This window comes from Pygocentrus nattereri, chromosome 16 (genome assembly GCF_015220715.1).
Source record: "Pygocentrus nattereri isolate fPygNat1 chromosome 16, fPygNat1.pri, whole genome shotgun sequence".
In the NCBI taxonomy this organism is placed as follows: Eukaryota; Metazoa; Chordata; class Actinopteri; order Characiformes; family Serrasalmidae; genus Pygocentrus; species Pygocentrus nattereri.
In genome coordinates, this window is record NC_051226.1 from 17,996,635 (window position 1) to 18,021,513 (window position 24,879).

At 39.3% G+C, this 24,879-nt stretch overlaps 1 protein-coding gene across 1 annotated transcript; it reads right to left on the reverse strand.

Annotated features, from left to right (window-relative positions):
• Positions 1-11,266: 11,266 nt before the first annotated feature.
• LOC108427968 (EGF-containing fibulin-like extracellular matrix protein 2) lies at positions 11,267-23,510 on the reverse strand. Its single transcript, XM_017698588.2, has 11 exons — positions 23,281-23,510; positions 20,721-20,947; positions 19,207-19,255; positions 18,815-19,027; positions 18,165-18,287; positions 17,947-18,063; positions 15,838-15,957; positions 14,865-14,984; positions 14,520-14,646; positions 13,190-13,385; positions 11,267-12,192 (listed from the first exon to the last, which is right to left on the reverse strand). The coding sequence occupies exons 2-11, from the start codon at positions 20,811-20,813 to the stop codon at positions 12,031-12,033; spliced, it is 1,320 nt and encodes a 439-aa protein (XP_017554077.1). The 5' UTR covers positions 20,814-20,947; positions 23,281-23,510; the 3' UTR covers positions 11,267-12,030.
• Between the last annotated feature and the right edge of the window lie 1,369 nt (positions 23,511-24,879).

The following is a 24,879-nucleotide window of genomic DNA, read 5'->3' on the forward strand; positions in this document are numbered from 1 at the left end:
TTTAATTAAAGATGCTCAGTTAAGTAAAGAAAAGAGAAAAACAATTGTAACAAGACTTTTAAAACAAGAATGTAACTTAACACACATTAAACTGCACTGTTCATGAAACAGGGTGAGAGATTATAGGTGACTTAAATATTGTGTGCCACAGAAACAGCCACTGATCTTACTTTTGAACATTATGTTTAAAATATTAAGTTGACAGATTACACATTTGTATAACAGTATAATTCCTTTAATTTGTGTGATTTTAACAGGGAATTTAAAAACAAGTCAGTACACTAAGCCTAAAAGCTCTAAAACTAAAACACAGGGGAACAAGTTATCGTTGTAGAATCCAGTACAATGAATCAAAAGCAAAACTATTTAAAAACTATACTACTGTCCCAAGACTTTTCCTTATTTAACTTATTTATTAATAATCTGTTGTTTATTATTCCAAAGTCAAAAGATCAATCTGGTAGAAATCTTATTTTGAGACCCGTCATCAACAAAAAGCATAAATTGGGGCCTTTCTAGAAACTCTGACTGACCATTAAGTGTGTTCTATCTGCTAAAAGGCTGTACTGGCTCAATAGGTTTCATGTAGGTGTGTCTTGCTCAGACTTTCATCGTAATTGTTAGAGCCATTAAAATAGGCATTAAGAGGGAGCTGATCATCTTCATTAAAAATAATTATCATTTACAGATATTAATATTTTGCATATATCATTTGAAAACTACATAAGAAAAAAATCATGCAATTGAAAACGAAACTAACTTTGCTGCTCATGAGACTTGATTCACTCTCTCTTTACATTTCAGACTGTTAGTTAAACCTGTCAAGTAAAGATTTTTAAAAGTTTGATTTATAGCTGGTCAATCTGTAGAATTTTACGCAGAAAAAAATGAGAATAAAGAGTTTCTGATCAGATCAGTCTGCTGCTGAAGAACCAGTCGCTATGGAAATGCAGGTTTAATGCCACATTCAGATGTCTTCAAGAAAACGATGCAGATCTCAGTCCTGTCTATAAAATAAAATACTTCATAAAATTTTATAGATTGACTGAATAAAAAATGGAACTGCTGCTGTGTGGGGAGGTCTTCAGAATTCTGACAGGCAGCAGCCCAACCCTCCCCCCAAATTAAAAACTCTTAATGCTATACATGTGATATATTTATCATTAAAACAGCGAATTTTGATGAAAGATGATGAGTTTGAATTTGAATGTACTCCTACTGCAAATCACTGTTTTTACAATGTACCTGTTATTTGATTACTGTCTTTTTTGCTGTATCAGATTGTATTGTGATTACATAACGCTGTTACATGTATTCTGTTACTACCAAGTAACTGGGTTTGTGTATGTATATGGTAAATCAAAGTTCCTCATGCTGCAACTTGATCTGGGGGCCACACTTTGGGCAGTACAGCTCTAACCCATTCATCACAGCTGATGAGCAGATGCTATTTGGGTGGTGGACCATTTTTAGCCTTGCAGTAACACTAACATGGCAGTGGTGTACTAGTGTGTGTTGCACTGGTATGAGTGTATCAGCCACTGCAGTGTTGCTGGGGTTTTTACACATCATTGTCACTGTTAGCTAGAAAGCGGCCTACCTCTCAAAAATAACCAGTGATTCTGTGGTGAGAAACTGACCAAGGGCTAGAGGATGACTAATACAAATTGTGAATGGCAACAGATGGGCTTCATTGTCTTATTGCACACCAGAAAATTGGGCCTAGGAGTGTTTCCAATATAGTGACCAGTGAGTATACGTGTTGTATGATACGTACACTTACCAAGCATTTTATTAGGAACACTGCACAAATACTGGATAGGACCTCCCTTACCTCTTGATTCAAACCAAATTCTTCATAGCATGAATTCCACAAGATGTTGGAATCTTTGAGATTATGGTCCATGTGGATGAGATTACATAATGCAATTCCTGCAGATTTTTCAGGTACACCTTCATGCTGTGAATCTCTTAAACCACATCTCAAAGGTGTTCTATTAGATGCAGATACAGAGAGTGGGAAGGTCACTGAAGAACACTGAACTCATTACCATGTTAATTAAACCAGTTTGAGGCAACTATTGCTTTGTGACATGGTGCGTTATCATGTTGGAAGTATCTATTAGAAGATGAGTAAATTGTGGCCATGAAGGAATGCACATGGTCAGCAACAATATTCAAATAAGCTGTGGCATTCCAGTGATGATTGATTGTATTAACAGGCCAAAAATGTGCTAAGAAAACATTCCCCACACCATTACACCACCTCCACCAGGCTAGGATGTTGACACAAGGCAGACTGGCCCCATGGACTCATGCTGTTGGTGCAAACTTCTGACCGTATCATCTGTATGTCAGAAATCGAGAATCATCAGATAAGGCTATGTATTTCCAGTCTTCAGCTGTCCAGTTTTGGTGAGTCTGTGCCCACAGCAGCCTTGGCTTTCTGTTCTAGGCTGACACAAGTGAATGCCAACACAGTCCTCTGTTGTTGTAGCCCATCTGCCTCAAGGTTTGACGTGTTGCGCATTCTGAAATGCTTTTCTGCTCAGAAACCACAATTGAACAGAGTGGTTATCTGGGTTGCCATAATCTTTCTGTCAGCTTAAACTAGTCAGGTCTTTCTCTGTTAATGCCTCTTTTTAACTCAGAACTGCCACTCATTGGATGTTCTTTCTTTATTGCACAATTGTTAGAAATTTCTAGAGACTTTTTTGTGTGAAAAAATTCCAGGAGATCAGCAGTTATAGAAATATTCATCCATCCTGTCTGGCAACAACAATCAAGGCATGGTTAAAATCACTGAGATCACCGTGATCACACTTTTTGTCCATTCTGCTATTTGACATAGACATTACCTTAAGCTGCTGGCCCTCATCTGCAGGATTTTATGCACTTCTACCATACGACTGGCTGATTAGATAATTGTGCAAATAAGTATGTGCAATGGTGTTCCTAATAAAATGCTCAGTGAGTGCATATCATCCATGTAGATACATCAATATGATGTTTGATTCCTTCACTCTCCCTACTTTAAGCAGTGGCAGTAGGTGCTATTGCATCTGCTCTAAGTAACTGTAAACTTCAAGTCTTTTAACTGTATGAAGATGTGAAAGAAAAAAAGCAAGGAGGAACATGGGAAACGTGTCTGCATATGCGAATGCATGAGCGCACGTGTGCCATGTGTGTATGTGTTGCACATGTGTGTGTTTGTGTGCACATATGAATGTGTGCGTGCAAAAGTTTGAAACACAAAGGCAGCGATTAGGTGAGCAGAGTGAACGCCTCCACATTTCCCTCCTCCCTCCATCCTTCCGTTGACAAAGCTCATACACATGGCAACCTTGTAGCTGTACTTTCTTTTTCACCTCCTTGCTTGTTCAGGTTATTTTTAGAATTTGCGCATAGCTCATTCCTTTTGAATTGATTTGTGTTTTTATAAAACGAACTTAATGAAGTCCAGAAGCTTGGAGAGATTGACATCTATAGAATAGCACCTCCTCTGCTTTAAAACAAAGGGTCAAGCATGCCATTTAAGCTCATGAGTATCAGGTGTACATGTATTTGCACTCCACGCTGCTGGTGATTTTGCTTGTTTTTTTTTGAAGGTATCCGAGTTTGTACTAAGGTTAAGCCTCCCTGTTTGTACCCTCCGACTTTATGTTTGCTTCTCTGTTACCATTATGACTGCTAATGCCACTAATAGAATTTTTCCTCGCCAGGCTATGCAATTATGGCCATTACTGATCAAATAACAGTGAATTTGACCTTATGAACAATAGTGAACCGAAAATAAATAAAATGGGAGAGAATAGAAGGCTAGGAGAGAGAAACAGGGACAGAGGTGAGAAGATGTGCGTAAAAAGTTGCAGCTTGACGTAAGTCAGGACATATGGTAGGCCTTTCAGCTTTAGCTGAAAAGTTTTGCTGGAAGCTCAGAGGACTTGGCCCAGGGGAGCATGCTGCAGAGAGGGAGCTGTCGCCCTAACCCCTGAGCTCCCTCCGGAGTTTTTTTGTTTATTACGTGGGTGGTGCGGCCATCTGCTGAAAACAAAATGGCGGGGGATGGGCTCCCTCAGCTGCTGATTGATGCAGCACTTCGGATCACACAAAATGAGTAATGTCCTTAACACATCATCTGTGCAGTTGCCAGTCCGCTTGCTCTACCATCGCTGCAGGGCTTTGCAGGCCTGTGTTCCTGACCCTGGAATGCATAAAGAGGGTCAAACTGATCTGAAAGGGTATGAATTTTGTAATAACTTACCAATAAAAAACAATTCCATAGTATTCTGATAATCATTGTTTAAATGGTTTACGAGCCTCCCAAATGTCATTTCCATTCTTGGTCACAGGTTCTGACAAAACAACATTGTTGTATCACATTGTATCACCAAGTCTTCTAAAAAGGGGTCAAAATAATCCCCTATACATTTACTGTGAAATTTTGATTCACAATGATATTTTTAATAGGATTTGTCTATAGGAGTGTTGTATACATTGACATTTCCATGGAATAATCAAAAATAGTTGTATATATTTTAATATAATATATTTTTGTGTTGAAAACATTTTTAAATGGCTGTTTGTCTTCTATGTCAGTTATTGCCAGTGTTTCACAATATTTAGCATACATTTTATGCTAAATTTAGCAGGATAAATATTATTAGTTAACGTGACTTTCCCACCTGCTGGTTCATGTAACTTATAACAAGTTAAGAATTAGCCTCGTCTTGTAACACTAGCCTGCCTTCGCATGTTTTGTACTGGTACTGACTGTCATGAATAAATGATGAACCATCCATCCATCCATCCATCCATTATCTAAGCCGCTTCTCCGTCAGGGTCGCGGGGGGATGCTGGAGCCTATCCCAGCAGTCTTCGGGCGGAAGGCAGGATACACCCTGGACAGGTCGCCAGTCCATCGCAGAGCATGATGAACCATTTATTTAAAAACAAATTCTCCAGCCATCCCTTCAAACTGGCTCTGCTTTTTTTGTAGTAGCTTGCAGCATAGAGACTTATGGGAACTCAGGGCTGAGAATGATATACATACATATATACATTATATATATATATATATATATATATATATATATATATATATATATATATATATATATATATATATATATATATATCAGATCATCAGGTGAGAGGAGCCATTTGTAGTTCCCTGCAACAGAGGATATTCAGACACAGACATTTTACAGGTTTCTTTATATTCCCTTTATGTACAAAAAATAACATGTTTGTTTGGAGCAATGTAACCGTTACTGCCCACAAACCTCCATGCAACCCTTATGTTGGCATGGATGTTAAGCAGCACGTCCACTAGGGGGCAGTCCAGAGCAAGACGTTTCTGACAACCAACATGGCGAAGATGGAGGACATAATAATGTACCTGTCACCTAATTTGAACCAGAAACTCGATTTGGACCACAAGTGTGCGGCAAAGGCACATCAGCATGCGTTGTCTAAGGCTGTGTCTGAAATTGAAGGCAGCTGTCTCGATGCCCTGTTGTCTCATAAGTCAGTGTTGTGATGAACGCACCTGCAGTCAATCGTGTTAAGACGAACTTCGAAAGGCAGCGGTACATCTTTTTTTACAGTCTTTTAAGAAGGCTAGGATACATCTGTGCTGCCTTCAAAAAAGCAACCAGACTGAGGAACCTTTTACATAAACATTCGTTTCGGGCGTGACTGGCTGCCTTAGTGCCTCAGAGCAGTGAATGAATAGGCCGCATGTATTAGACGAATCCATTCTCAGGCAGCAGCCGGGAAACAGGCGCATGTGTAGTCCAAATTGGGTTTTCGATTCAGTACCAACTACAAAAGAGGCACCAGTGCAGACTGTGGCGGCCTTTAAATACTTAGTGACATGTGGACAGAGAATTTTTTCACTTACATTACCAATAAGAGAAATTCGCATGGTGTCTCGTACTGGCTACACTAGCCTCACGCCCTCCAGTAAAATAGCTCTGCTCTGTTTTCTCCGTATTTGTTTACGGAGTTTAGACAGAAGGCTGTGATGGGTCAGTCGCGAACGATCCGGGTCTATGAACCGGCTCTTTGAAGTGAACGGCTCCTGATTGCGAGCCCATGTTTTCAGTTAAAGCGTAACTGGTTAAGATGTGTGGTGGCGTCAGTTTGAATCTTTACATGCAGAGATTTTTGCCAGCTCGATTACAGATTCAGGCTGAGGTGTTTATATGCACACTCTATGAAAATCCGATGAAAATCTTCGTTTACATGCGCACTACAAGTAATTCGATCCAGAATGACGCGAATGTAGCGCTTAGAGTAAACGAGACCATGACAGCCAACATCACGCCATGCTGACGGTTATAAACTTGACGCGACGCACATGCGCAGAACGCACTTACACGTTCCGACCGGAGAGTAATCGGATGCAGGCGTTTACACGGCTATTATTCTTCTGTTTAAAGGATTATTTACAGGTTTACCCACCCTGTTCAGTCGGATAGAAGGGTGAGGAAAGTGAGTGAAAGGAAACGTAGTAAAGTTTGGACCCTTTTTAACGTGGTAGACAGTTCAAAAGCAGAGTTTAGACTGTGCAAAGTTGAAACTTCATATCGAGCAGGCTCCACAAACAACCTGCACAGGCATATGCAAACTGTTCATCCATCAATGCAATTAGAAGAGAAAAGACAAGCAAGTATGCATAAATAAAGCCATACAAATAATAAACATTTAATATTATCTATGTTTTATGTTAGTAATGAATTTGACACATAATCTGATAATAAATTAAACAACAAAAAATCTGAGGAGCCACTTGAGAGCCGAAAGAGCTGGCTCTTTTTAGTGAGCCGAGCCAAAAGAGCCGCAATTCCCGTCATTACGTCACAGGAAACTGCAGGAATAATTACCCATCAGCTATTGCAGGTCTCTTGAAGATGCGTTTTTGATGATGATGATGATGATGTAGGACGTTCCGAATTAAAGTATTTATCAACTGCAGACATCCCGTACTTAAACGTATAGGTAACATAACGGGAATTTAGCTTGAGTGTCTCCTGTCAGAGCCATTGCTTAGCAACAGCGTCTCAGCGAAGTGGCAGTGTTTGTGAGAAACCTGGGACGTTATAGCGAAATAACAGCGCGGTTAGAACGCTTCTCAACCAATCATAGTTTTGTACCTTTATTTCTGAGAGTGTAGCAGGACACTACAGTGTGGGCGTTTTCTTCAGAGATTATGGAGATACAAGGTTTTCTTATAACAGCAATATTTTCCTTGTGAGTTATTTAGCCCAAGCGTTGGTGCTGGTCACTGGCCTGGGAGGCAAGACATGCCTGAACTTTCACCCTTCTGAAGTAACAGCCTCAGCGCATCCTCAGGTAAAGATTAGGTGTATTTTCCTCTCAGTCTGTGTTAGGTTGCTTGCTGACACAAATGGCCACTATTGGTGGCACAAGAACATATTAACTCATTTTAAAAACCTTAAAATTCCCTATGTTTTATTTATTTTTTTGAAGTTGATGCTTGAACGTCTGTGCCGCCATGGCAACAGATCGCTGGTATCTTAGTAACAAAATTCATTCATTGTGAGTGATGCGAGGCAAGATTCTTTATAATGACACAGCATGAATCCTGCGCATCAAATCCTCAGCAACATTTAACCTTTTTATTAATAATGGAGCAGAATGTGACATTGTGGCTGAGTGTTAAGAAATGATCGGAAGGTGGGAAGAGAGGAGTGCTCTTATTATAATTTAAGGATCGGGCACTTGCAGCGGGTGTATGTTTGCATAACCTGAAGATTTGAATGTTTATATAACCACCACCCCCTCACCCCAGCCAGCTCCTTTCTGCATCTGTTATAGGTCTGTACATTACTGTACTATATGTTCTCAGATGAGGACAGAAAGAATGTGATCATTTAGGTGAAAGGTTCAGAAGAAAGTCCTTTGTGACAGTGTTTTGTCCAGCCTTGCTCCAATTCCCCTTTGACAATAACAGGGAGAAATCTGTTCATCTGTCGATTTCTTCCATTCATGATTGTCAGTGATAGTTTGTTGATAATGCTCCTGAAAGCCTGATTGTGACGTGTGGCGAGGAGGGGGCGTAAAGGAAATTAGTGCATCCCTGACCCAGCTCTACTTTACCCCTCTACACCCACAGAAATAGACACTGAGACCTTTATTAACATTTAGCTGGTAAAAATAACAAGGCCTTACTTCTAAATTTGGACTCAAACGGGACATTTCCTCTGTTTGTGACATTCTCCATGTTTGTTTGTTATTCTTGTTATTGTTTTTAATGATAAATAACAAACATACTAATGACCCTGAGCTGATTGTTTTTATGTAATTACAGTTATGCTAAGTCAAATTGGGCTCAAATTAGCCTCTACTGGCTTGTCTATGTATCGCCATGAGACCCTGCAAATACTGGTTTATGGGATTCTCCTGGTGAAAAATACCCAGCAAATGTGAATCTAAAGATAGTACGTACCTACACAGACTTCAATCAAACGCCTGAAAGGGTAGTTAACGAGACAGTCTGAGCATGTGTTTCATACCCCGTAAGTCACATGTCCATTAGGCTGTGATTGCCCAGGTTTCACTCTACACTATGTCCCGCCTACTCCCATCTGCTGCTCTACCCACCAGCCCTCTGTGCCAACACCAGCCACCAATGAGCTCATCTACACCCTGCTGGACATCCACACCGCAGACCATAAACAGCAGTGTAATATTACACACACTCATTCACACACACACCCACACCTCCAACATACATATAATACCCTCAGTAGCCGAAAGGGAGGCCTATATCTCTCAAATAAAATAAAATGTGTAATTGTGTCCATGTCCCCACAAAACCATCAACATTTTTATTAAAAAAACGTTCCCCCTTCCTTTTCCTCATAACATCAGATTTTTCATGATTTTTCATCATCATGAGGAAATTTGGACCCTACAGCTAGTTAAATGCGCCCAAACACAAAGGTCTGTTTTATCTTTTCTATTCTTTTCCCTGCTAAATAAATACGCACTTCAACTATTCAAAATGTCTGTATTATAACCCACTGAAGACAATTAGCAGTAAATACAAGAATCTATCATTTTGCTGTTCTTATTTCTATACAATACTGACTGTTCTTCAGATTCACCCAGTTCTCACATAAATTATTCTTATTTCACTGTGGCAACAAAGTTGGACTTTTCTAAACGGTCCTGCACCCATGCCATCTCTCTGAAAACTAAGCCTCTTGCATGTCTCCAGAAGTTTTTATGTCTGTGTTACAGTGTCACCCTGTGGAGGTGTTTGATTAATGCAGTCAAGAGATTCGCTCACCCTATATACAATCTATAACAAAAAGCAGAACAAAAAGGGCTAGGGTACTGTTTCACAAACATTAAACAGTGGGACTCATTATATTCCAGATAATCCCCGCATGTCCCGGGCTATAATCCTCCTAAAAAGTATATATGAATATGGACACACAATGCAGTGGAAAAGTACAAAAGAAAACACATTTGTTATTCAATTTCCAGTCAAAACAGCCATTAAGTACAAGTTATTCATTTGGATGAAGTCGGAAACAAATATTTAATAGAAAATAACACAGAAGCCTCAACAACTAAATATATCTTTGTTTTTCTTTCAGTATTTTGTGTGTCTGGCCTGCGGGTATATTTTTCCCACCTTCAAACTTTAATCTCAAAAGTTGGTTGCATTAATGCTTCTAATATCTGCTTCTATAATATCAAATCTTTCAGTATTTATTCGGTCCACTCTTTACTTTTGAGCACCTACTACAACTTCCATCCTTACAACTTAAGCCCAACTGTTTTCAGTTTCACTGTCCCTCATTTTTGTTCCATGTTCCCCTTAAAACAGACACAAGCAACTACTCAAACACACCTTTTGCTGCCTTACAAACTTCTTTCTCTAAAAAGACTAAAGAAGAAATTTCTGATATTACATACACACACACACACACACACACACACACACACACACACACACACACACACACACACATATATATATATATATATATATATATATATATATATATATATATATATATATATATATATATATATATGATAATACTAAAAGATGAAAGTCTAAGTAAGTGAAGAAACAAAAGAGTTTTGCAAAACTAGACTCGAAACAAAACAGAGAAGGTGAAACTCCTGACAACTGGCAAAACCTTTTAAAGCTTTGAAAGTGAGGAGAAAATCTAATTTTACTCAGATTCAGATTCAGATTTTATATTCAGGTCTGAAAAATCCCCAGGAGTTTCTGTCCATCCTTCCACTGTGAGAAGACAACTTAATGCTGGTCTGAAAGGATGTGTAGCTGTTAAGAAGCTGTAAGAAGAAGTGTTGGTTGGTATATGTAGTGGGTAACACCTCTGCCTTCTATGCTGTAGACTGGGGTTCAATCTCCTGCTTGGACAAGCACCCTACACTATACCAGTAAGAGTACTTGGGCAAGACTCCTAACACTACCTTGCCAACCTGTGTAAATTGACCAAACTAAGTCATCAGCCAAATGCTATAAATGTAAGAAAAGAAAATGGACAGAAAGTTAGGGAATAATGTTTTAAGGACCGATGAGTCTACATATGTAATTGAAATTACTTTTATCATGAGAAGCAGAAAATGCAACTAACTTCTAAGACTGAACTTTAGAGGTGGAGAAATATCTATTTCTACCTATATTCATATACACATATGCTCTATGTCCTGGTGTACAAATCTATCTTACTTTATCTCTTCTCCTGCACATATTGACAGGTTGCACACTTGTTTATGCTATTTGTGTTTTATTTAGTGTAATGAGTATTTTCTTTTTTTCTGTATTTTTATTGAAATTTATTTTAACACCTGTGCCAAGAGAAACTATTTGTGCTGGATAAGTAACATGTTGTACTTGGCAAATATGAAAGATTCTGATTATGATCATTGGTTCAGTTTGAATCATTGGGACAATTTGGATCAAAAAGAATGTTCTTGCTTTCAGTGGCTTCAGTGGCCTAGTTTACTGACCAGACCTGACATCAAAACTCAGCTCTTGCCTCTGTCTTAAGAGGACCTGCACTGGATGAATAAAAATAAATCTAAGTAAGTGAAGTAAGGAAGTGGCCTATATTCACCTTAGGATGTAGCACTAGAGAAAACAGAAGAAAGGAGGAGACTAATGTCATGCATGCGGACAGAAGAAAGAGTGGAAGTTAGTGGCATACACTCATGTAGGGTACCCAAAGAAGACAAAGGCACACAGACAGGACTTTGAAACACTTTATTGCCATTAGAAAATATGATGGTCCTTTTGTATGTATTAGAAAAAAAAAAGCAATGAGCTAAATTTGTTTGTTGGCATCACTAGAAAACTTGATCAATGCACTGACCTCTTTGGAAAACTTATATTGAAACAAGGGTGCTATCTATCATAAGTCACATTCTACAGATTTATAAAGCGGTTTAAGAGTTTTCAGGCCTTCTACAAGTAAAAAGGAATGTATATTTTATTGTCAGCTCCTGGTTAGCTATTGATGCATTTATCCAAATCTGTGATAAAGACCTTTCACTAAACTACTTACAAAGTCTTTACAATTTGTAGAAATCTGCAAAGTAAAATGATAATGATATTGAGATAAATCATCTTCAAGACTTATTCAAGGTTTACTCCAATGGAGTTAATTCGGAATGAGTACATTAACACCTGAGGTTTTTGTGTGTGAGTGAGTGTATTATATGTATGAGTGTAGGGTGAGAAAGCGAGAGAAATGAGTGTACCAATGATTTAGCACCTTCCAGAATAAACCCACATTCAGAGGCTAAAGTAAGAAACACAAGAACAACAACAAAAAAAAACATTTCACAGGTTTGCTAGCCCATAGAAGTGTCAATTTTCAGGAACAATCTCAGTGCCAATTTTACCCCTTTCTCCCATCATTATTAGTCATGCTGACTTCTCTCAGCACCACACCACACATCTCATCTCCCTCTCTATTGACTTTCTTTCTCCCTCTATCTCCCTCTCTGTCTCTAGAAAGCATAAGGCCCCACATAGACAGAAAGGCGCAGGGTTGAGCTGCTCTGGTAGCTCATCAGAGGGTTGACAGACACCATCTCCAGGTCCAGAACGTACTCTTTAGGTCCAGTCACTTCCCGGGCCAACACGAGCATAGCACTGACGTTGTTGATTTGCTAAGAAGACAAAAGAGAATTATTTCTTCCTGCACTTTTCTGTTCTTCATGAATCTGTTATGCTTGCTCAATATGTCTGGAAGAGAATGTTGGGCTGAGAAAAAAAACACTGACATTTTTATTTAAAGACAGAGGTGTGACCCAAGGTGTGAAATACCCCCCTGTTTAACCTCTTTGACCCCATGAATGTCTCAAAATTAAAATTCTGTGGGGTCCCTAAAATTAAACTTATGACATTATGCTGCCCTTAGGGGAAAAAAGATGCTGTAATACAAATTCAGGGAAAGATAAGATAAGATTCTTCAAACACAATCACCAAACTCCTCTCTCTGGTATGCTCTACTAACTAGAGATGCAGCACTGGTCTGTGTAGATGTGGCACTCTATCAAACTGGTTCAGTCTATATGCTGCAGCATATTTGTAAAACTGAAAACTTGCCCAATGAGCTGGAGCCTACCCCAGCAGTCTTTGTGTGGAAGGTAGGATACACCCAGGACAGGTTGCAGGGCAGTCCATTGCAGGCCAGACAGACAGACAGATACACATAAACATTCACACACACACCTAGGGGCAATTTAGCATGTCCAGTTAGCCTGACTGCATGTCTTTGGACTGTGGAAGGAAACTGAAGAACCCAGAGGAAACCCATGCAGACATGGGGAGAACATGTAAACTTTCACTGTGAACACAGTAAAGCAAGTGTTTCTGATTTTGTCTGCCAAAGGTTTTTCAGGCTTGATGTGGGACCTGCTTCAAGGCACAATGATTTCTGGGCAAGTTATGCTGCTAAAGTTGACCCTTGTGTTCACTCAATCTCCCTGCTGTCAGGGATATCCCAAGAGGAAATGGCGAGACAAAGCAAATGAGTGCATGTTAAAACTGGTATTGAAATGGACTGTTTGACTGACGGCAGTGCTGTGACGAGGGCAGACAGGGGAAGGATACCCGGCATGCTCATTTTGATCATTACTGATTCTAAATAATGTCTTTACTTACCCGGATGTAGAAGTCTCCACCATCATCCCCAGAGCGAATGCGGAAGGTGTTGTAAGATCCTGGATAAATGCTAGTGGCCTGGATTTGGAAGATATCAGAAGGCACGGAACGCTCAGAGGTGATGCTCATGTAGCGAAACACTATGGAAAAGGGCAGATCACGACATTCTGGCTTTACTGATGGACACACACAGCGACTGTGGGGTTAGAAAGAGGGAGAGAAAGAGAGAGGGAGAGATAGAGGGAAAGAGAGAGAGGAGGAGGTAAAGAACAGATCACCTGGTCACACATACACAGAAGGCTTCCTGTGTGGCCTCTTTGACCTCATCTTAACCAGAAAAGCTGGATTTTCAGGCCTGTAAACAATTATTCGAGCATTCAGAAGTTTGAGACTTTTGTCTAAATGTTTAGAATAAAAGGTTTGAAGAATTAAAATAGAAATTAAATAATCAATTTGGGTGCAGCTTCACAGGTTTCAGTAATTAGTAGGAAGCTGTAAATATTTCCAGAATGACTGAGAAAGCTGTATAACATCATGAATGTAATTCTAATAAAATTAACATTGAGAATGCAAAGCGAATAACTTAACAAATCGTCCATGATTTACTATCATTTTATTCCCAAAATATTTGAAATATTGAAATATCACAAGAAGGAATTTCCTGTGTATAATTCATAATATTTACATTGTACATGATGTGTTATGCATCCCCCAGTCTGTAAAGCCCTGTTCATCTATTATTTTCTCCTGAAATCAAGGGCATTAATGGAAAATGTGTTCCCTTTTGCTGTAGTAACAGTCTGTATTCTTCTGGGAAGGCTTTACACTAGATGTTAGAACATTGCTGTGATAATTTATTATGTATATGTATATATATATAGGGCTGCAAATTAGCTTAAGCTATTAAGCTAGATGCCCTGTATACATTACGTGTTGCATTCTATGTAACAATGTTTATCTGTATTGTCCGTGTCAAAAAAACAAATAAAATAAATAAATAAAAAATCCAAAACATTGCTCAAGTTCACAGTACAAAACACTTCAGAAAGCACCGTTCCACTGCTCCATGACCCAGTGCAGGGGCGGTTAGACCACTTTAGCCAACACTCTGCACTGGACATGGTGAGCTTAGGTTCATGAGCAGCTTCTTCAGAACATCCCATTCTGTTGGCAGTGCTTTTCTATAGCATTATACAAACTGGACTCTAGAAACAGTATGTGGATACCTGTTGATTTAATGTAAGTAAAAATAAATGCAAGTGAAAACCGCTCCACTGTGGACCGTTGGTGTGTGTACGTGTGTGTGTGTGTGTGTGTGTTTGTCACTTACTTCTCTGAGACTTGGACATAGGGGTCCTGGCAGCGATTGGAGTCCACACAATGGTATCCTCCATGCACATTTACACAGTTCTGTCCTTCCGCACACTGATGACTGCCTGACTCACACTCATTCACATCTAACACAAGCAGGAACATAGCAAAAAAAGAAAACAAAGTGTGAATGGGCAGATTCTGAGAGATTACATAAGGCAGGATGAAGAAGCTCGAATTGTTGTTTTGATGAGTCACCAGTCCCATTGATAAAATGTGCATCTACTGCCACGGTGTGAAACAGTGATTATGTTCTAGGAGAAAGGGCAGTAGGTGTTATCTTACTCTGAGAATAAAGCCTTACCCTGGCAGAGCCGCGTGCCCAGGAGCTGGTATCCCTGTGGACACACACAGGAGAATTTGCCTGGTTCATTCACGCATTGAAACTGGCACAGGTAACTGGAGTAGCTGCACTCATCGATGTCTGCAGATAAGGAACGAGAAAAGGAGAGATGAGGATGAACAGAGACATATTTTAAGGCAAAAACTCAGACTTAAACAAGTTTCTCCTCACCCCAGACTAATGGTGAACCGTGAATATTAGAGCTAGGCCTTCAGTTCAGGCCATAAATGTGATGAAACTTAAGAAAACTTCATTGGAATTGGGGTTGTATATTCACAGTCAGTGATGTATCAAGGGTTTCACGAAACTTTAGAAAGCCATTTTTTTTCTCAGAGAATTGGTACCTGAAGTGATTTGTAAGTGGATTTGGGAAATTAATGTAACGCAAACTTTCTTTCCAGCTTCTGAAGTCCTAACTATTGGGACAGCTTGGTTTGTTGTTTGGCTGTATCTACTTAGACAACAGGGGAAAAAATTGGATTGGACAATTTTCTGTTGGGCACTGAGGGTTCTCCACTGTCCCAAACATCAGTTGAGATATATTTTGTCACAATATTGCTTCTTTAGCTTTACTTGTGCTACAATGATAATGTTGCTGGTAAGTGGTAGAGGCTTCTCAGTTAGCAAACTTCATACCTAAATCATCACAGACTTGGCTCAAATGTGGTGGAGTTATTAAGTCATTTCAAATACATTTGATTATGTGGTTTCTGACACTGTATGACAGACTGTTATCTTAAAAACTAGACAAAACCACAAACAAAGCTCAAGCTGCTATTACTGCTTTTAGCTATGTGGTAACCATAAAGAAGCAAAAAACTTGGCTTATTAACTAGTAATTACATAAGGACATTTATTTTTGGCCATATCACCCCTTTAACAGAAAAACCAACATGAAACAACTTAATAGAAACAGGACAAGAAGAACACGTACCATTGCATGAGAAGCCATCAGGGCCAAGGTCATAACCCTGCTCACAGCGACACAGAAATGTCCCATAAGTGTTATAGCACCTCTGCTGGCACGGGGCTCCCATCTCACACTCATTCACATCTGGTCAGACAGATACATCACTATCACTCTCCATGAGACACTTTTTTTCCTAAGCAAGAGTCAAAATTACTTGAATCCACTTTTGGTGTCTTTTGGATCTCAGCACAAGTAAAGGACATGCTTTTCATTAGACTAAAACACAAATATATATACACACACACAATTCCCCACAGGTCATGGGATCCCAAAAGCACAGATGTATCACCCTGTCTTGCAGTACACTTGTCTTTTTCTGTTTCTCCCTTTGTGTCTCTAGCTGTGTGCTTTTGTTTCTGTCTCCTCCCATGTCCTGCCTCCTGGTTATCTGTCTCACTTGTGTCTAGTGTGTAGCCCTGCCCTGTCATTAGTGCCAGGAGTTTCTTGTTTGTTCTACGTGTATTTATACTGCTGGTTATTTGCCTTATGTTTCCTTGTTTTTTTTCTTCTTCTTCCTTCCTTTGTTCTGTTACTTTTGTGGATTCTTTTTTGTTATGGATTTCAATAAAACCATGCACTTATACTCACATCCTGCCTCCTCTATCATTACATAACATCGAGCCAATGAAGTCAGTTTCTTGCCATAGAAAAGGGAATTAAGCACCTGGAAAATCTGCACTACTTTCCGAGTAGGGAAGCCTGTACTGCCTTTTTTGGTATCTCATGTGAGTATGACAGGGAAGCATGTGATGTGAACTTTATCTTCAGCACCTAGACTGTCCTACCCTGTCAGATTTTAAGATGACTTTTATTAAAACTTCTCAAAGCAAAGGCCTAGGAGTAGAAAAGAGAGGGAAAAAACTGTTGAAAGCTAAATTCCTGGTTGCCACACAGGTCACATCAGTTCATGGCCTCACCTATAAACTCATCAGCAGAAGTTCTGGCTACGCCTGCAGCCTCTCGGGAGGCCTCTGTCCAGCCAGGCTCTATTCTGTATTTTCCCTATTGTGTAGTGGTCTAGCTCATGCCCCTTAGAGACTAAGGGGCATTAAGGGGCATAGTCTTTTAGTATTCTGAAATTTACTGTTTATCCCATTTGATACCTTTGAAGATATTTTTATGAAACCAATAAAACCATAGACTTGTGCTTGCATCTTGCCTCTGTGTCTTTGTTACAACAAATCACAGAAAAACAATATGAACCATATGGTTATGTGAGATAGTTAAGGCAAGATGTTACAGGCAGAAACAACTATTTTGATTCTGCCCCTCATTTTTCAGATTTTTAAATTATCACAAAAATGTCAAACTTCAAACTTCTTTTTTTCAGTAATGAAGACTTAGTTCACTCACACTTGGCACAACCATGTCATCTATCACTGATAGGCTCTGAAAATCTGCTGATTACATCCAAATCTGTCTTTTTCCTTTGTGATTTCCTTTGTAATTATGACAGAACTCTCTCTCTCTCTCTCTGTGTATATATATATATATATATATATATATATATATATACATATACACACACACATACACACACACACAAACATATATATATATATATATATATATATATATATGGCATATCAGAGTCCATCCATTTTCTAAGCCGCTTCTCCGTCAGGGTCGCGGGGGGTGCTGGAGCCTATCCCAGCAGTCTTCGGGCGAAAGGCAGGATACACCCTGGACAGGTCGCCAGTCCATCGCAGGGCAGACAGACAGACACAGACAGTCATTCACACACTCACACCTAGGGGCAATTTAGCATGTCCAACTGGCCTGACTACATGTCTTTGGGGGATACGGGGATAACATGCAAACTCCACACAGAGAGGACCCCGGTCACCCGGCCGGGGAATTGAACCCAGGCCCTCCTCGCTGTGAGGCAACAGCGCTACCCACCACGCCACATATCAGAGTGAAATATTGAATTTAATATCATCAACAAATTCTTCAACTGGACACTTTGGAGTGAATGGTTCTAGTAAATGCAGTGGCTCAGATATATCTATCACTTTTGGTCAGTAACACTAGATCAGAGTGCATGCTTTGTGTTGGGAGTTATTGACTCACCCACACAGGATCGGTTATTCCCTGCCAGCTGGAAGCCTGGCTCACACTGGCAGGAGAAAGATCCGGGCACATTCACACAGCGATGCTGGCAATAGCGGTACCTGCACTCGTCAATATCTACCGGCAGAGAGGAGTGTTAACACATACTTACACTCAGTCACTGTAAATAAAAAAAGATTCTGACTTCAGATTGGATCATATGACAGACATTTTCTCACCAACACACTCCATGCCAATCTTGCTGTAGCCTTCGGGGCACTGGCAGGTGTAGGTGCCCTGTGTGTTAATACAGTCCTGACTTGGTTGACAGTCATGCAGGTCCAGCACACACTCATCCACATCTGTACACACAGACAGATATCTGGCATAAACTTAGTACTTATGCCATCCTCATTTTTTCTGTATATTCAATACATATTCAATATATACAGGGCTGTGCAAAAGCCAGATACCAATGTTAAACGTCTGAAAGGATGTGTAACTCTCAAGAAGCCATTACTGAGAAAAGAAAACAGATAAAAAATTCAGACAAAGAAGTTACTGGTGCTCTCAGAACAATGGACTAATCACCCCAAGGTTCACACCTCATCATCACTCAATGTGTTTGAGACTACTTGGATCATGAGAAGCAAAAATGCAACCAACCTTTAAGACTGAACTTTGAAAGAATGGAAAAATAGCCCAAAAATAGATTTTTTTGAAAAACTGAAAGAAAGTCTCTTGAAAGGAATGGAAGATGTACTTTGGACAAAAGGTGGGCACAGTAAATATAGAAAAAAAAAGATATTTAGTTGTTTCATATTTGTTTTTAGAAAATTAGTAAAGGGGTGGGACAGTATTTGCTCTTATCATGACATATCTCCCTTACCTACGCAGGCATCCCCCTGAGCCTCATACCCCACAGGACAGGGGCTGAATGACTCATTGGACCCCACAGGCAGGCTGGACTCTGAGTGGCCGGAGGGCTCAGGGGCGGTGATGACAGAGGCGGAGCGAGGTAAACACAGGTAACCTCCATAATGGTTAAAGCATTTCATTTCTCCCTGACACGCTCTTGTAATCGTCTCACATTCGTTTATGTCTGAGAAGAAAAGGACAGAGTGAAAGAGCAGTTTTAGCCTCTTGACTGGAACAAGCTGACTACTGTAACAGACAGCGGACAAGGACGAGACGTCTGTGTGAGTGACATTTCAACAGATCATGGTAATTAGCAGACAAGTGTATCATCTTATCACATCTCTCTCATGACCTGCCACCCACCTTTACAGTGCTGGGTCTGCACATCCCACTCATAGCCATCTGTGCATTCCTGACACACACACAGAAAGAAAGATCTGAACACACAGATTTTCACAAATGCTCTGCAACCACAGAGAGACTGTATGTGCAATGATTAGCAGTTCTTCTCTGGCCTTATTAACATAGGATTAAGATTTACATATGAAAAAGCCTTCAGTGTTGACATACATACCTGATCAAATTAAACAGTATGGATGGTCCATTTAATTAATTTATTCTGTGTACTCTGAGCCCATAGCCAAATGACCGGTTCAGCTTCTGCCCACTAATAAATTCTCTAATACTGTATCTACTATCCCTGCAATGGACTGACAACCTGTCCAGGGTGTACCCTGCCTTCCGCCCAATGACTGCTGGGATAGGCTCCAGCACCCCCCTGCGACCCTGAGGGAGAAGCGGCTTGGAAAATGAATGAATGAATGTATCTACTATTGCCTGTCCAGGGTGTATATCCTGCCTTTCGCCCAATGACAGCTGGGATAGGCTCCAGCACTCCCCGGGACCCAGAAGAAGAAATGGCTTAGAAGGTGTGTGTGTGTGTGTGTGTGTGTGTGTGTGTGTGTGTGTGTGTGTGTGTGTGTGTGTGTGCGCGTGTGCGTTTATCTGTTACTGTGAGGTTAGACAAGCTTTAAAGGATTTGTAGTGTCTGTCAAAACACCGAAACCTATAATGTTTCTTTGATGTGTCCCACACAAAGATGTACTTTATAACATTGATTTTCACTGTGTAGTTCCAGATAATCAAGACGGTAATGAAAGCTATAAAAACTGCATCCTTAAAAATGATAGCTCTTCAAGGGTTAATTTAGAAAGAAAATGGTCCTGTAAAGAGCCATGAAAACTCAGAGAGCCCTTTGCATGATTAAAGGGTTCTTTGTATTGTAAAAGGGTTCTTTAAATTGATGGAGAATATGTTGTATATGATTCTATCCAGAACCTTTTTAAAAAGTGGTCTTGTAGTGTTACAAGCCTATTTCATGATGCAAAGAACCCTTTAATAATACAAAGAGTATCTGAGTGTTCATGGGTCTATATGAAACCATTTACTTTACTAAAGACCCCTTGAGGAACCATCATTTTTAAGAGTGTAGGCTAACATTAGCTCAATTACAACATAACACAGAACAAACCTATAACTGAGCTGTTCAGACAGTTCAGGATTTTTTATTGTTTATAGAACTGAGACTTTTTAAACACAAAAAAATAAAAAATATGATCTCAGAGTTGAAATCATCACCAAATCACGAGACCAGAATTGAAAACGGCAGCAAACCTGAAAATATGTGTATTTTTACACCCCTACTTAGCATGGCTGCTACTGTTTTCACATTTTACATTGTGTATATGTTAATCATTTTTCATTACTTTTTAATTCATATTTTCTGTCTTTGTGTGAGCATTTGCAAAAGCAAACAAACAAAAAATACACCTTCTTGGACCTTGAACTTTTCTGATTCTGACTGAAATTATTCTTACCGTGTAAGTGTCACTCTCGGCAGCAGGTGACTGACCGTTTGCAGCAGGAAAGAGAACCAGACAAACACACAGCAGGACGAGGGCTTCCTTCATAATTACACCAAGCACACACACAAGCGTGCAACTGACTGCAGGAGCAGATGTGTAGACCCTTTAAACACTCACACACTCACAGTCAAAAAGGTCCAAACACAGGTGGAGGAGGGGCTGTTCACTTCACAGTATGACTGAGAGAGAGAGAGAGAGAGAGCGAGAGAGAGAGAGAGCGAGAGAGAGTGAGAGAGAGAGAGAGAGAGCGAGAGAGAGAGATTTGGAAAAAGTAATAGGGGGAAAAAAAGTTAGACAACATGCGCCAGACATGATGATATCATTTACTTTAGGAGTGAAAGAAAAAACCATCAGTATGCTTTTAGCAGTTAACGCTATGCTGACTGTAGTTATGCTCTGATGAATGTTTGCATTCATATGAATCAGCTATCAGATCACTGTGGGGCTCTTTGTTAAAATTAGACAGCGCATGAAAAGAAGGTGTGAAGAAGAAAAATGGCATTTTCGCCTTCTAATGTGTGGGGGCAGCAGTGTGTCTGCTGCTGCTGGGGTTTGTGCTGGAACACGAGTGCTGGCCTGCCCCAAGTGAGAATAAACACACTGAGCCTTAACCAAATCACTGAGACCTTGCTGAAAAATCAGATGAGCTCATGTTCTACGCTCTGTTCCGTTTTATTTGTTACTCTAATGTCCTCTCATGACACATTTGTGTGGTTATATTTATCAGAAACAGCCTTTCATTCTTACATGATGCAAACTTGTCCAATCTCTCATCTCTTTGTGTTCAACAAGCTGTATTTGTTACTGTGTACATGTAAATGATTGACTGCTGTATTGTACCTCATTCAAAAAACAGTCTGGGATGAAACAATCCTTATAGCTTTAGCTTGAATGGGCAGCGCTAACCTGCTGTAGGCTAAGTTGTTTGTATGTAATCTGATGTTGTATAGTGTTTTTTACAAACAAAAAACACTCATTTTTAAGCTACACTGCTCTGAATAATAAGCTAAAGTGACTTCTGCAAGTACTGCATGTAAAGGAATTGGTGATTGTGCAAAAACATCACAAAAACATTCATCCGAAATGTTCTATTTTTGCAGCACAGTTTCACAGTAAAGTGAAATTTATTATGACTTTAATTTTTAAATAAAATATAAGTAAATTGCTGTCCCACATTTTTAGTCACTATCGAAACGCAAAGAGTTTGAGTCCATAAGTAGAGCCTTATTTTAACCACACCCCTGCATTTTACAGCAGGGGGTAAGGCTGCATCCCTGTCCCTCTTATCCACATGATGGTAAGTTAGATTTCATTGTTTTGAAGTAAATCTGTCTGAAGGTGTGAAAATCAGCATGTAACATTAAGTGTTATTACTACCAAAACAAATATTTTCTGCAATTAATAAACTTTTGCATTTTAATGAAAAATATCACTGCAACTGTTCAAAGCTGCATTTGCTAGTCACATGCTAGCTAGTGTTTTTAAGTTCTGCTCAAAATGAGCTTAAATTGTTACTATTGACATATTGTGTAAAGTTTCACGTTTTTTTTGTATTGGCGTGACAAAATGCAACGCTCAATCATTTGGTCAAGCTAAAGGATTTTAGTCTAAGCCAGTTAAAACTAAAATGGGCTTTCAACTCTTTCTTTGAACGAGTTCAGTAAAATGATCCACATAACTGGGAAGTGAACATTAAGTTCTGAAACTTACATAATACTTCTCGCTTCTAGAAAAAAAAATGAGGAAAATTTAGATTTCCATAATATGAGCCCTTTAAATACTGTTCTTTAAATACAGTTCTTTCTTATTCAATTTGTCATTTCATTCCACTCTGAGGCCTATGTACCATCTACAGTAGATGTAATATCTGCATTAGTTACAGTAATAATAGACCAAATCAACTAGAAAGGTAAGATGAAGGCCCCGAGATGAATTGCTCTGGCATTAATCAATGTTCTCTATGCTGTGATACTTTTCTATTGATCTTGGGATTGATTTTCACTGTCATCTAATGACAAAGTCCATAATAGTCAACAATAGCTATGTGACTGACAGACAGTAGGCACTAGATAAGTGCAGATAGTGAGAACTGTAGAAATGCTGAATGCTTACTGTGAGTAAGGCAGCTATTTATTCTTCAGTCTCATAATGATTTGCATTAAACTGTTCAGGACTGGATTATGATAGCCATCTATTAACCTCTGAAACCCTAGGGGTTTGTATGTGAGCCCACACATGAATTTCTTCTTCATGTAACTTCAGATAACTTAGATATTGGTTTCATGGTAGTGACTGCATAATTTACAGCTGTTGAGAATTAGCAGGTAACAAAGTCTTAAGATTAGTAACTGAATAATCCTGGGGTTTAAGGGGTTAAACTTAGCCAAACAAAACAGAAAACAATATAGAACTCAAGACCTGTAACCAATTTCATATCAAATTAAAACGTGAGTTCCCAAGCAGTACAGTACATCAAATAATACAACAGTAATGAGAAACGTTAGCCACTCACTCTGTGAAAGTCTCCAGCTCCTGTGTGGTAGGCTGAAGCCTCTCCTCATGTGGATTACAATCTCTCTTTCGAGTTTTGGCTCTTTTCTCCACGCCTGTGCCTCTGTGTTGGTGATATGCAGGCTCTCTTTTTGCTCCCTCTAAGTCTTCCCGCCACAGACAGCGTGCTTCCAGTTATAGCTCAATAGATGTGTGTTTATAGTGTATAGAGGAGGGGTGGAGGGCCTGTGTGTGTGTGTGTGTATATATGTGTGATGGAATTAACTTAAGACAGCCCACTTACCCCCCTTCTACCGCCCTTCTCCCTCCCTCTCTCCTCTTGTCTCTTTCTAACCCCCTAGGATTCAAATTCCTGGTCTCTGGCCCAAATTCCAAATTCATCTCTCATGCAGCAAGAAACACAAGCAACATGTACAGTCGCCCCACCCCTGCCTGAAATCCCTCAGAAAAACAATACACCTGGCTTTTATAAAGTTTCCTTTGACACATTTACACTCATACAACTTCAATAATTTGGGATCCTGAAAGCACTTTTCTTAACTGGCCTCATCCCATTCATTTTTTTTTTAAACTTTTTAAACTTCAACCTGTACTCAACCTGTACTCTTTAAAAAAGTTTCTTACATGGTCCTTGGCTTGGAAGTTCAGTTCCTATGCTCTTATAAAGGATGGTTCTTCAAGGGTTCTTTAGTAAAGACAGGCTGTTGTTATGATATCCAGCTTGTAACAGTAAAATATGATGATTCATGGTTCTATATAGTACTATTGTCTTTACTAAAGTACCTGTGAAGAACCATCCTTTTCAAGAGTGTAAGAAACTTTAGTTGATATGGAAACTTTATAATATGTGGAGGTTCTTTAAACTTTTTTTTAAATTTGTGTGTTTTTCACACACAGCCCATTCACAAAAATGGATCTTGAAAGGGCCCATATCATTGAAAATCAAAATTTCCTTTTTTTCCCTTCTTTAAAAGTTTAATGTAGTATATAACCATTGTTAAAGTTCCATAATGCATCATTCACTCCTCAGTCTATTTGCTTTGAATTCATTGTTTTTTTAATGTCATGAAAACCCAAACATTTAAATATATCTGCCTGTTTAGCCTACAGCAGTTTAGTGATGTTATAAGGAGTGATTTAGTCCAGACTACTATTTGAATGAGGCACAATACAGAATTGAATTAATTTACATATATCAGGTGTATATTACAGACAGATGATCAATACTATTAGAAAATGCTCATGTAAAGATTGATTATGACTGCACTTGGTACATAAATACACACAAACATCAAGAATAAATTGCAGGAAAATGTAGGATATGGGTCTTTTAAAGGCTCATGTCTTTTTTTCTAGCCCACTTTTTTCAAATCCATTCATGATGTTTGTGTGAAATTACATACAAAAACTATTTGTACCTAAATTATGCGTTATTTATTCTCACAGGACCATTTTCTATCCTCTCTTTATCGCTTTGAATTAATCAGACTGTTTCGGTTGCTGTGCCTTTAAAAGATATATGTAAATGACCACTGTTCTTATTGGCTGCCATATATTGTGCCTTTTTCAAAATGCAATCAGGGCCGAAACACTCCATATA